We start from the raw sequence: 14,459 nt of genomic DNA, 5'->3' as shown, positions 1-14,459 counted from the left end.
TCATCCCTTTGGCCTTAATCTGGACAACCAGCTGCCGGAGGGTTTCGGTCACTTTAGAACGGCTCACCATCTTGCAAAGTCAGTGAAGCTGTAAAGTTAGGTTGCCAGTTAAATAGGGTTTGTCAGATAATGAAAGAAATTAGCACAAGGTGCCAGATTACCTTATTTTTCGGACTATAAGATGCACTTTTTTTTCCCCCCAGAAATATGGGGGAAAATGTCCCTGCGTCTTATGGTGGGAATAACAGGCACCGCCCCCTGCCGCCACTGGCACCGCCCCCTGCCACCGCTCGCATCGCCTCCCGCCGTCGCCGCCGGAAGAGAGGCAGGAGAGTGGGGGACAGACTTCCAAAGCCCCCGCAGGGTGTGGGCGATCTTCCGGCTGGTTCCTGAGACAGAAAACAGAGCATTCGGCTGCTCTGTCTTCTGTTAGGTGGAAGGGATAACATCAGGTAAGGCTGCATTTTCTGTGGCAATGTCCACTCTGCATTTTCTGTGGCAATGGCCACTCTGCATTTTCTGTGGCAATGGCCACTCTGCATTTTCTGTGGCAATGGCCACTCTGCATCTCATGGGCACTGGAAAATATTTTAGTACACTATTTTTGGTTCAGAAATTTTTTTTTTTATTTTCTTGTTTTCCTCCTCTAATACCTAGGTGCGTCCTATGGTCAGGTGCGTCTTATGGAGCAAAAAATACGGTAACGCCAATAAATGGGAGGGATCTGAAAGTGTTCTCTAATTTTATGTTTTTAAAATCTCCATTGAAGTTTTTTATTCTGTGCTTCAAAACATATGTAACTTATGAAATCTGCTTGACAAAACTGCTCATTTACACTTTCAAATAAGACTAATCAGTGACCTTGAAATTTAGGAAATTGTAGATGGTTCTCTAATATTGATCTCCAGTGTAGCTCAATTCAGGAAGATCCCTCTGAGATGAACATCTCCACCATTTTAAATTTGTAAAGGTCCTGTCTAGCAGCAGGAACCACAAAGTATCTGATTGTACCATGTACTAAGATAATAGCTGGTATCTCGCATCAATGCTTTCCTTGTGTGGCTGATATATTGTCTCAACAGTTGGTAAATTATGATGGTCTAAACAGGTCCCAAATCAAGTTACTATGTGATGTATAGTACTCTGTAAATTTAAAAACAAAAACGTATTTTACCCTCCCAGGCTGAGAACAATCCTGCTCTATTTGTATCTCGCACACCCCCTTCCAGACACTGCAGCTCACAATTCGCAGCTTTCAGAAGCAGTGCTGCCAATCCAGAAAGCAGTGGGCATGACTAGGTGTGGGCAGGTGGACAAGCTACATGCTTGTAAATTAGTGGTGGGTGCAGCGTTTTCACTTCTGCCTCATCCCAATGTTGTGAAGTAGGCACAGCCTGCATGAGGGTGGCAACGCTGCTCTGAATTCAGGAGCAGTGCAGCAGTGTTGTCACCCCTTCACAGGAAGCTGCATTATTTGGGCTTCACTGGCAAGATCGACAGGCATTTGTGAGATTTTCCTGGGGGGAAGAAGAACTTAATGGTCAATGCACTTATACTAAATGCAGCATCACTTTTTTGATACAAAAATAAAATCATCTCGGTATTATCACTTGTCCAGCAACAGACCAGGTAAGTTGCTGGTCGGCAAGTAATTAAAGATGCATTGCAGGTATGAATATTTTTACAAAGTTACAGCTTGGACCAATTAACTATGTATATACCATACCTGTGAGACCCCTCTAGAAACTAGAAATTGCTTTAGTAGACTCCACTAGCTTCCGGGTGGAGCAGCTGCCCTGCCGCATTGTGAACACTGGAAGTCAGCTGCTGGGCACGGGTGCAATTCAGAGGATGCTTTGCACTTCCAAATATATGCAAAAGTGTTCTCTGAATGTGATGGAGAGCGTAAAGTCACAAATCTACCTCGTCCAATCAAAGCAGCTTTGCGTTTTCTTCAACTTATGCAAAGCATATCTCTGGTGCCTGTGCGAAGTAGCCGGCCTCATGATTTTCAGTGAGCAGAAGAGCAGCCAACTCAGCAAGGGAGCCAAAAGCAAGTAGAGATCACTGGAGTAGCAGTAACCTTTGCAGTGATTTTGAGCTTCTGGATCCCACAGGTATGGTATATGCATAGTTATATTGGTCCAAGTCTTTTAGATAGTGAAGGATTAGAACACCTGTCAGGTTTTTATTGCTGTCTGTGCCCCCATGAGGGAGATTTGCCCTCTCTAATTGTCCTATTTACCGTTATTAAAAGTAATATAATATTTTGGGTTGTCCCCAGAAAAGTAATAGAGGGGAAATCTACCAATGGGGACGCTAGTGCTGGTGACCTGGGAGTCCCCAAGGAATTCCCTTTTAATTTGCAGGGATTTCCTTACTTCCTGTTTTGGCTATGGGACAGGAAGTGAAATCTCTGCAATGGGACAAAGATGATGGGGGGAATCTGACAGGTCTTAATAAACACACTTATTTTATCTAAAAAAAAAAAAGTGAGGAAGGAGCTTTGCCTATAGTTTTTTACTTTTGTTTAAATAAAAGTGCAGCACTAGGGCAAAGTGCAATTCATGCGAATCGCACAACACGTGATGTGCATACATCCAAAAATGGTGTAATAAAGTGCAATAATTGGTACAGCTTGAAATGATATAAAACATAACATATGTGCAATGTAATATCACAAGTGCAAACAAAAAAAGTTCATATGCAGCTGATTTTCATCAGAAGTCGTCCCATGAAGAGGGGGTGTATTGGAAATGATGATCAAATGCTTGGCAGCGTGATGCCCATCACCACAAATAAAATGAAGGCTTACCAGAAACCCCCCCCCCCTTATTCAGGGAGGTCACAAAGCGCTTTGTTTGATCTGTGATCCACAGAAAAGATGACCTGACGCCTCTCCCCAGTAGCCTCAGAAGATGCACACCAGGAACTTCACAGCTGATCAGGACGTGGTGTTTTAGAAAAGACACAGAGCCGGAGTATAGATACATAAAGACTCCACATAGTATAATATTGTCTCCTCTTTGCAGTTTATTAGCAGCAGTGCATATACACAGGATAGCAAAAGTTCAAGCCGAGAGCATGTCTCAATCCAAACACTTCCTTTCAAACTCCCTTAAAATCCAGACAGTGATCGCATATGCATACGCGTCATTTATGACGATCGGCCCCCTAATGTCATGTGACGAGATGGTTGTCGGGGCGGTTATGTACACAAGCTACTGTGCATATGCGATCACTGTCTGGATTTTAAGGAAGTGTTTGGATTGAGACATGCTCTCAGGCTTGAACTTTTGCTAACCTATGTATATGCTCTGCTTATAATAAGCTGCAAAGAGGAGACAATATTATACTATGTGGAGTCTTTGGGGGTTATTTACTAAAGGCAAATCCACTTTGCACTACAAGTGCAAAGTGCAGTAGCTGTAGATCCGAGGAGGACATGCAAGGAAAATCAACAACGTTTTAGCTTGCACATGATTGGATGATAAAATCAGCAAAGCTTCCCCTCATTTCATATCTACCCCTCAGATTTACAGTGACTTCCAAGTTTCAGTGCAAAGTGAATTTGCCTTTCGTAAATAACCCCCTTTGTCTCTCTATACTCCGGCTCTGCGTCTTTTCTAAAACGCCACACCCTGATCAGCTGTGACGTTCCTGGCGTGTATCTTCTGAGGCTACTGGGGAGAGACAACGGGACATCTTTTCTGTGGATCACAGAGCCAACAAAGCGCTTTGTGACCTCCATGAGTAAGGGGGGGGTCGCTGGCTTTCTGGTAAGCCTGCATTTTATTTGTGGTGATGGGTATTACGCTGCCAAGCATTTCATCGTTGCCAATACACCCCCTCTTCATGGGACTTCTGATGAAAATCAGCTGCATATTAACTTTTCTTTTTGTTTGCACTTGTGATATTACATTCCACATATGTTATGATTTATTTCATTTCAAACTGCACCAATTATTGCACTTTATTACACCATTTTTGGATGTATGCACATCACATGTGTTATGCGATTTGCATGAATTCCACTTTTTGCCCTAATGCTGCACTTCCAGCCCAAGGCCATAGTATGACATCCTTGACTTTCAGTGGGGATATTTGAATGATGCCTGCAGCTACAGGCATCATTCAGCTATCCTCGTTTTCAGACGACTATTCTGTGCACCATAAGAATGATCATAGCGGCAGATCCGCCGCCTGATCATTCTTACAGGCGATGGGAGGGGACATCCCCTCCCGCCGCCATCCAGTGCTTCTCCGGGCTGTCCCGTGCCATCGGGGACCCAGAGAAAGAATCGGCCGCCGCCGGTTGACGACCAGTCATCTCTGACTGTCAGAGGTTGGTCACCAGTCATCTCTATGACAGTCAGAGGCCCGGGCGCGGCGTTATGACGTCGGGTCCGGGCTGCAATTGTCAAAGCCACGATCGTGAGATCATGAATTTTTTTATTTTTTTTGATCTCGTGCTTTCCAGCCTGAAGGAGAGATGTGGGGCCTTATTGACCCCACATCTCTCCATAAAGAGGACCTGTCACAAACTATTTCTATTACTAGGGATGTTTACATTCCTTGTAGTAGGAATAAAAGTATTTAAAAAAAAAAGTGTGTGTGTGTGTGTATATATATATATATATATATATATATATATATATATATATATATATATATATATATATATATATATATATATATATATATATATATATATATATATATATATATATATATATATATATATATATATATATATATATATATATATATATATATATATATTTTCTAAAACGCCCCAGTAACACGCTCTAAGAAGTGAACGCACACAAGTCCCACCCACATATGTAAACGCGGTTCAAACCACACATGGGAGGTATCGCCACATGTGTTAGAGCGTGAGCAGCAATTCTAGCGCTAGACCTCCTCTAACTCTAAACTGGTAACCTGTTAAAAAAAAAAAAAAAAAAAGTCACCTATGGAGATTTTTAAGTACCAAAGTTTGGCGCCATTCCATGAGTGTGCGCAATTTTAAAGCGTGACATGTTGGGTATCTATTTACTCGCCATAACATCTTTCACATTATTCAAAGAAATTGGGCTAACTTTACTGTTTTGTTAATTTTATGAAATTTTTTTTTTTTCCAAAAAAAACACATTTGAAGAAAAATTTGTTGTGCAAATACCATGCGACATAAAAAGTTGCAACAACTGCCATTTTATTCCCTAGGATGTCTGCTAAAATATATATTTATATAATATTAATAATAATAATAATGTTATTATCAGGTTTTGAGTAATTTTCTAGCAAAAAAGATTTTTACATGTAGGAGAGGAGTGCCAGAATAGGCCCGGTATGGAAGTGGTTAAATATTTTTCTTTGTGCCTGATATCTGAGATACTTTTTACTAATCAACTTCTTTCTTGCCAGATATCTTTCGGCGAAGAGACAGCATGCAGCAGGGAATAGTCAACTTCATGTATGACGATGTAAGTGTCTTCAGCAAAAGATTACATCTTGTTTGATGTGCAGAATTGTGTATTAGCTATCGCCTAACATCCAGTACCCAGCATACAATTGTTTGGTGTTTTGTATGTATACAGGTGATACTCGAAAAATTTGAATATCGTGCAAAAGTTCGTTTATTTCACTAATGCAACTTAAAAGGTGAAGCTAGTATAAGAGACTAATTTCATGCAAAGCAAGCCGTGATTTGTCATAATTGTGGTGATTATGGCTTGTAGCTCATGAAAACCCCAAATCCACAATCTCAGAAAATTAGAATATTACATGCAATCAATAAAACCAGGATTGTGCATAGAACAATATCGGACCTCTGAAAAGTATAAGCATGTACTTGGTTTGGGCACCTTTTGCAGCAATTACTGCCTCAATGCATCCTGGCATGGAAGCTATCAGCCTGTGGCACTGCTGAGGTGTTATGGAAGACCAGGATGCTTTAATAGCGGCCTTCAGCTCTTCTGCATTGTTCGGTCTCATGTCTCATCTTTCTCTTGGCAATGCCCCATAGATTCTCTATGGGGTCAGGTCAGTCGAGTTTTCTGGTCAATCAAGCACAGTAATCCCACGGTCATTGAACCAGGTTGTGGTGGTTTTGGCAGTGTGGGCAGGTGCCAAGTCCTGCTGGATCCCCATAGAGCTCGTCTGCGGAAGGAAGCATGAAGTGCTCATAAATCTCCTGGTAGACAGCTGCGTTGACCCTGGACTTATTGAAGTACAGTGGACCAACACCAGCAGATGACTTGGCTCCCCAAATCAACACACTTCAAGTATCTTGCAGTGTGTGCCTCTCCATTCTTCCTCCATACTCTGGGTCCTTGGTTTCCAAATGAGATGCAAAATTTGCTCTCATCAGAAAAGAGGAATTTGGACCACTGAGCAACAGACCAGGTCTGTTTTTCTTTAGCCCAGGTAAGACGCTTCTGACGTTTGTTGTTCAGGAGTGGCTTGACAAGAGGATTACGACATTTGAAGTCCATGTCCAGGATCCGTCTGTGTGTGGTGGCTCTTGATGCACTGATTCCAGCCTCAGTCCACTCCTTGTGAAAGTCCCCAACACTTTTGAATGGCCTTATCCTGACAATTCTCTCCAGGCTGCGGTCATCCCTGCTGCTTGTTCACCTTGTTTTTCCACAATTTTCCCTTCCACATAACTTTCTATTATTGTGCTTTGATACAGCACTTTGGGAACATCCAACTTCTTTTGCATTTACCTTTTGAGGCTTTCCCTCCTTATGGAGGGTGTCAGTAATAGTTTTCTGCTCAACTGTCAGGTCAGCAGTGTTTCCCATGATTGTGATACCTACTGAACCAGACTGAGAGACCGTTTAAAGGCTCAGGAACCCCTTGCAGGTGCTATGGCTTAATTAGCTGATTAGAGTAGGACACTTTGAGCCTAGAATATTGCACCTTTTGTGGGATTGTGGATTTGGGGTTTTGATGAGCTGTAAGCCATAATCATCACAATTATGACAAATCACAGCTTTATCATAATTTTGATGATTATGGCTTATCTATCTTGCTTTGCATGTAATGAGTCTATCTCCTATATTAGTTTCACCTTTTAAGTTGCATTAGTGAAATAAATGAACTTTTGCACGATATTCTGATTTTTTGAGTATCACCTGTATATGTGTGTACTCACTGCATCTGCATCATTCACAGCGCTGCGCCTTTTCCACATTTTATTCCAAAATGGATTAAATTTGTTATTTTCTACAAACAATACCCCATATTGACAACCTGAAAGAAGTTTGTTTGAAATCCTTTGCAAATTTTATTAAAAATAAACCAAAAAAAAAATCCCATGTACATAAGTATTCACAGCTTTTACACAATACTTTGAAGCACCTTTTGGCACCAATTCGTCTCAAGTCTTTCAGTATGATGCTACAAGCTTGGCACACCTATTTTTGGCCAGTTTCTCCCTTTTTTTTTTTTTTTTTTTTTTTTTTGACGGACCCCTCAAGCTTCAGCAGGTTGTTTGGGGAGCATCAGTGCACAGCCATTTTCAGATCTCTCCAGAGATGTTTAAGTCTGTGTTTAAGTCTGGGTTCTGGCTGGGCCACTTAAGGACATTCACAGAGCTATCCCATAGCCATGCCTTTGTTGTCTTGGTGCTGTTCTTAAGGTCGTTGTCCTGTTGGAAGATGAACCTTTGCCCCAGTCTGAGGTCCAGAGCGCTCTAGAGCAGGTTTTCATCAAGGATGTCTCTGTACATTGCTGCATTCATTTTTTTTTTCCTCGCTCCTGACTAGTCTCCCAGTTCCTGCCCCTGAAAAACATCGCCCACAGGACGATGCTGCCACCACCATACTTTACTGTAGGGATGGTATTGGCCAGGTGATGAGCAGTGCCTGGTTTCCTCCTGATCTGACGCTAAAGAGTTCAATCTTTGTTGCATCAGACCAGAGAATTGTTTCTCATGGTCAGTCCTTCAAGTGCCTTTTTGACAAAATCCAGATGGGCTGTTATGTGCCTTTTACGGATGAGTGCCTTCCGTCTGGCATCTCCACCAATCAGGCCTGTATGGTAGAGTGCTGTAGAGATGGTGGTTCTTCTGGAAGGTTCTCCTCTCTCCCACGGAGAAATACTGGAAATCTGTCAGCGATAATCTGGTTCTTGGTTACCTCCCTGACTAAGACCCTTCTCCCCTGATTGCTCAGTTTGGCTGGACAGCCCACTCTAGGAAGAGTCCTGGTGGTTCCAAACTTCTAACATTTACGGATGATGGAGCCCACTGTGTTCATTAGGACCTTCAATACTGCAGAAAATTTTCTGTACCTATCCCCAGATCTGTGCCACGATGCAATCCTAAAGACAATTCCTTGGACTTCATGGCTTGGTTTGTGCTCTGACATGCACTGTTAAATGTGGGACTTTATTGTCCCAATCAACTGAATTTACCACGGGTGAACTCCAAGTTGTAGAAACCTCTCAGTGCCGGTTCACACAGGGGCGACTGTACTACGGAACCGTTCTAATAGGAGCGATGCAAGTCGCTCCAACTTAGAGAAAGGTTCCTGTACTATTTTTGGGGCGATTTGCATTGACTTCTATACAGAAGTCGTTTTGCAAGTCGCCCTGAAGTGTGTCGTGCCGCTCCTGTGTGAACCGGCACTCAAGGAGGATCAGTGGAAACAGGATGCACCTTAGCTCAATTTTGAGTGTCATATGGCAAAGGCTGTGAATACTTGTATACATGTAATGTTTTTCTTTTTTTTGTTTGCAAAGATTTCAAACAAACTTCTTTCACGTTGTCATTATGGGGTATTGTTTGTAGAATTTTGAGGAAAATAATGAATTCAATCCATTTTGGAGTAAGGCTGTAACATAAAAAAGTGGAGAAAATTAAGCGCTGTGAACTCTTTCTGTGTATATGTGTGTGTATGTGTGTATATATATATATATATATATATATATATATATATATATATATATATATATATATATATATATATATATATATATATAAATTTTTTTTATATTTAATGTGATTTTATAAGCCCACTGTCAACTGTGATACCCCCAACGATTTCATACTCTTTGATCTTATCTTGCAGCCTAGTTGTCTTACATATCCAATTGCTGTTCTTTATATTTGAATTTAATGCATAACGATATACCTGGAGAACTAATGCATTCTGGCTATCTACTTATTGATTCATTCAGTGAACTGATTGCTTTTTCAGCCATCTCCAGAGAAAAGGAAAAATGCTCCCTTTCAGTGGGGCTGTCCTTTCAACTACAAGGGCTAAATACAAGTTTGGGTCTAGGGGACTGGCAACAGACGTTTTATTTACCTGATCTCTGCTCCCCTGGCAGCTTGTGCTTTCCACTGCTCCCCAACGCTTTAATATTGAGCTATCCCTCTGGGTCCTCTCATCCCGTGTAGGACTGAGCTCTGTATTGGACTTGATGATGTCAGAGGACTTTGCAACTGCTGTAGCATGGGGGAGAAGAGGCTGCAGAGAGGCTTTAAAAGTATGGGGTCGGGTAAGTTAAGGGCTTTTTGTGGTCCCCTAGACCCAAGCGGGCATTTAACCCTTGCAGTGCATGGGTAATGCCGCATCATTTGGAATTTGCTATTCGGTTTGAAATGGGTGGGTTTACTTTTTTTTTTTTTTTTTTTTTTTTATATATGCATTCTCAAATAGTTTGACATTCTGTCCATTGAAAGGTCAGTTAGCTGAATTCAAAGTGTGTATGGCCAGCATTGATAACCTTTTTGATGCCCTATAACTTTTGCGGGGTGGTTAAGGAAACCGTAATTGCAGATGCACCCTCTGTCAAAGCTTAGACACGGCTTGATAACAATTTTTTATTTTTTGGCATAGTTTTTGCAGAACACAATGGCCATATAAATGTCTGGACTACAGTCAAGTTTATGAAGAATCTGGCATTATAAATCATCCTGTGAACTGTTCGAAGAGGGAACCAAGTGTGACCACACTGTGAATCTACCTTATTGTACAACCTAATATTTCAATTTTAAGTCGGTCCTTATACACAGTACACTGACTCAACACATTGATAGTTAATTTGTATTATAGGACACAGAGATCGCTGTAAAATATATGTTCAAGCTTTCTTTTTTCATATAAAAATATATCTATTAAAATCCACCTTTCGTCCCAGTTTCTTGTTTTTGTGTTTTCTTTTTTCTTTTTTTTTTTTTTTTTTTTTAGTGTAGATTTCAGTACAACTGTCTCTTGAAACAGGTGAAAATGCATTTGAATTTGGCAGCTGATGAGACTTCTCTCCTACTTGCTTTGTGATTGGCTGCTTCCCTTATTTCTCCAGTAAGTCCAACAAAAAGCTGCAGAGGCCGCCGATCAGAAAACATCAATAGGTGGAGAGATATCTGTCAGTTACCTTGAACACTCATTTCAAGAAGCAGCTTGCACCTGTTTTGACAGCTGTAGGGTGGGTAAGGGAGAACTCATGCAGAACATGTTTGTTCACTTGCATAAATTGCATGCCATGTTGATAAACTGTAATTTTTGTAGTTCATTAAAAACCTACAACTCTACTTGTTTCCCTTGTATATTTTAAACTTAAAACTTTGTATGAAGGTCAGAAAAATTGGCTATAACAAGTGCTTCACATTGCTTGAGCCATATTTTCATTTATCTTTTGCATTTGCAAATTGACTTACTCTGCAATTCACATTTGTTATGGAGCTGTGTCTTGCGAACTGTGTTAATCCATGAACTGGACAAATATGTATATATATTCAGGCAAATAATCGTGTACCAGTTTGCCTAGTTTACAAATTGATGTGCTTATCTTAAATTGGTACTAGAGGATATGCTTGCTAAATACCATCAATTTGGTTCTGATGGTGCAAATTAAAAACCAAATCCAGATGTGTATATGATTAACACCTCCCGCCTGGCCTATTATAGAATTAAAAAAAAAAAGGACCAGGCAGTAGCACTGCTCTCCCGGGTAGACATAATATGATGTCCTCTCAGATGGGCACCCTAGGGGCCACGTAGTGGTGTGATCTAGAACAGATGATTGTACCAGACCAGCCCTGGTACCATGTGATCGTTGTGAACAATGACAGTGATCTCCTATGAGTAGTACAGTGGCTTTTATTCATAGTCACCCATTGTGTACTGTTTTGATCGGTCACAGTAATTACCTGGTACAGGGCCAATTACAGTGAACATGTACCATGTGATAGCTGTGGCCAATGATTGCTATCAGAATAGTACACAGTGGCATATGAATGGATGCCAGTCACAAAGAAAAGATTGCTTATACAGTGATCATCATCATCAATCATTGTGTGTGTTAAAAAAAAAAAAAAAAAAAAAAAATCAACTCTCCAGAGCAGTCCAGTATTGCTCTGGTGACAGTATGTAAAAAAAAAAAAAAAAAGTAAACAATCGGTGTCCCTTATCACTTCCACGCCAGTCATAGAAAAATTGTGAAACCGCCTTGGATTGTCTACTTTTCAAAAAGGGGTCATCTGGGGGGTATTTGTATTGTCCTGGTGTTTTTAGGGCCTCAAGAAATGAGATGGGCCGTGAGTAACACACATGTATAATATATACTGTGTTTTACATATTACCATAGTTTGTAGACTAACTTTTACACTCTATAAATGATATACACTGAATTGGGCTTTTTTTTTTACCAAAGAAATGTAGCAGAATATATTAAGTTTTTACAAAGATATTTGTAAAATTTAAGAACAAAGTAAAAATTTGTGTGTGTGTGGTGTTTTTTTTTGTTTTTTTTTTGTTTTTTTTTGTAACCCAAAAAATAACCCAGTGGAGAATAAATGCCACCAAAAAAAAGCACCGTCCGTCTCAAAAATGACGCTGGATTGACAGTGACACAGGCAAAAAGCCTGAACCACTCTTCTAAACTATGAAAACAGCACAGATCCTGCTCTGATTTAACAAAAGTGATCTGTTCCCGTTTAAGGCTCCATTCACACTTGTGCAACTTTGGACATTAAAGTTTCATGACACGTCGTTCCCCATGTTTTCCAATGATACAGCAATTGCAGCATGTTCAAAGTAGTTCATGCTTTGGTCTGACTTTCATGCAACTTGAGGGCCATAGATTTCAATGTTAACCTTCAGAAGTTGCATGAAAGTCATACCTGAATGTTATACAATGCAACTTGTGTGCAACAGTTGTTCGTTATTACTGGTCAAAGTCGTATCCACGTTACACCCATCCAAAGTTTTGCTCCAAAGTCGGCACAACTTTGGAGTCACACAAGTGTGAATGGAGCCTTATGCCTGTGACAGACACAGAACAAACTTCAGCTGGAGCTGCGTGCTCTGATCCCACTCAGCTGAGTGGGAAGGAAGAGGAGGGTTGCTAATGCTGCAGGTTATGCTCCTGAATTGTAATCTCTACATAAGCTAACCGCTCACATACCATATGCCAGGTCTGACCTAGCAAGGCTCTGTAGCAGTTTTCTATTTTGAAAAAACTGCTGCATTCTGTTTTATTGGGTGCCAACCCTATACTAGTTCTGTTTTGCTTCTGAAATAAACTGGCATGGGTGGCCCAGAGATTCCTGAAACAGGTCTATCTGCATGGAGCATGCCATAAACGCCTGATCCTGGGGGATTTACAGTATGTATTTTGTGATCTTGACTTAAATACAAATATGGCCCCTTTCACATGGACCATTGGTTTTTCAGACGGACCTGATCGGACCCTCCATTCACCCCTATAAAGCGGTGGATGTCAGCGGTGACATGTCTGCTGCTATCTGATCAGATCCTGGCTGCTAAATCCAGGCGGATGATGGTCTTTTTTTTTTTTTTTTTTTTTTTTTTTTCCCCCCAATCAGTCTGGCAGCTCAGATGAAAACTGACAGGCGGTCCGTTTTCATCCAATTTCCCCATAGAGGACAGCTTGACTCTGTCTCCATGCTGCATAGTGAGAGGACCCGTCATCTGCCTACTCAGCGGGGATCAGCGGAGCGAATGCCGTCAAACAGATCCGCCCAGTGTGAAAGTGGCCTAAGAATGAAAAGCAGAGCACGTGGTTTTTTTTAATATCAGGCTCAGCAGAAACTGAATATTCTGCATTGACAAGTATTTTGTGCTGTCAGTCTTCTTTGCGCCTCCTGCCCAAAGTTTTTACAATATAATGACAGCTTGGGGTGTGGATGCTTTGTAAATACTTTAATAACCAATACAAGCAAAAGGGTCTTTCTTTATCATACATCACAGGACACCGAGCACCATAGTAATTACTATGTGGATTACTACCTTCAGGTGATGGACACTGGCACAACCTAAACAGGAAGTTGCCTTCCTATATAACCCCTCCCATACTGGGAACACCTTAGTTTTTTTCGCTAGTGGCTAAGGTTTTGATCACGAGTGAAGATGTGCTCTGAGGAGCTCCAGGAGGGATCCATGTTGGATTTAAATAGCCTCCATAGACTGGATCCATCCAAAGCGCCACTGAGGCCAAAGTGGATGGTACCCGGGCCACGTATACCAAGCACGATGTTTTGACTAATGCCTCTATTTGCAGGGCTGGGACCCAGGGCTTTTTGGTCATGCTCACATTACCTAAAGTTTTTCCTGAGTGGTGCTATACAGGTCCATGGGAGTGGAACCCTGATAAAAAGGGACCCGGTCCTTGAAGGTTTGCTTAACGCAGCCTACCATGATGGGTGAAGTTTGGATCTGTCTGACTTCAGCAGTATCCTGCAGCGAGGGTACGGGAAGAATCATAGGAACTGAAAAAGTCCACCTATGATTTTTCTTCCTTAAGGAAAAAATGTCATGCTTAAATCCTCCACTAGAGGGAGTATATGCACACACCTTATCTGTTGTCTTCACTTCAGCTCAGTGTCAGTCCATATGTGGCAGCAGCAGCTTGCACAGTGGGGATTCCTCTTGCAGGTAAAAGATCTGCCATCCTGCACCCCCCTACCCCCCCCCCCCGGTGGGACCATGAAATGTTAGGGATCACAATTGTTATGGCGCCTTTTGTAATACCCCCCCAGCTGGTGGGGGGGTGCAGAGGTTTAGACTCCAGAAGTTTTACTCCCCTGCCAGCTGTCTTTGGGCTCTGCCTCTACCCCCCCCCCCTCGTATTGGGTCTGCGGGACCCGAAGGATGCCTGCACGGGAACATTTGAAAATCAAACAAGGGGGGTGGGGCCTAGGCGCAGCGCCGTGTGTGGGACATAAGCGTCCACGAGGATGCACGGTGCAAGCGTAGAGAGGAGATATTACTTGGAGCTGTCTCTTGGCTGTACAGCAAGGAGAAAGCAAGCTGGCTAGACTCAGGACACAGCAGCGGTGGGGCATGTGAGGGTGCAAAAACGCATTCCTAATATGGAAGGACTTTTTTTTTTTTTTTTTTTCCCAGCACTAGACTGAACTTGTATAGCGGCATTATTCTGTCAGACTATTCAGCGATTTGTGCAGTTAAATAGTTCCTCTA

The 14,459-nt window shown here is 41.7% G+C and overlaps 1 protein-coding gene across 2 annotated transcripts in view; it reads left to right on the top strand.

The window, feature by feature from the left end:
• The window catches only part of GCA (grancalcin), an 87,866-nt gene extending 77,317 nt beyond the window's left edge, over positions 1-10,549 (top strand). For both annotated transcript variants that reach the window (XM_073634038.1, XM_073634039.1), the window contains exons 7-8: positions 5,428-5,486; positions 9,855-10,549. In XM_073634038.1, the coding sequence (XP_073490139.1) occupies positions 5,428-5,486; positions 9,855-9,881 (86 nt within the window). In that variant the 3' untranslated portion in view covers positions 9,882-10,549. The remainder of the gene's footprint in view (positions 1-5,427; positions 5,487-9,854) is intronic.
• The last annotated feature ends 3,910 nt before the right edge of the window (positions 10,550-14,459 follow it).

This window comes from Aquarana catesbeiana, linkage group LG06, assembly GCF_042186555.1.
Source record: "Aquarana catesbeiana isolate 2022-GZ linkage group LG06, ASM4218655v1, whole genome shotgun sequence".
NCBI lineage: Eukaryota > Metazoa > Chordata > Amphibia > Anura > Ranidae > Aquarana > Aquarana catesbeiana.
Note: the sequence above shows the minus strand (reverse complement) of the source record. Positions and strands in the feature narration are given on the sequence as shown.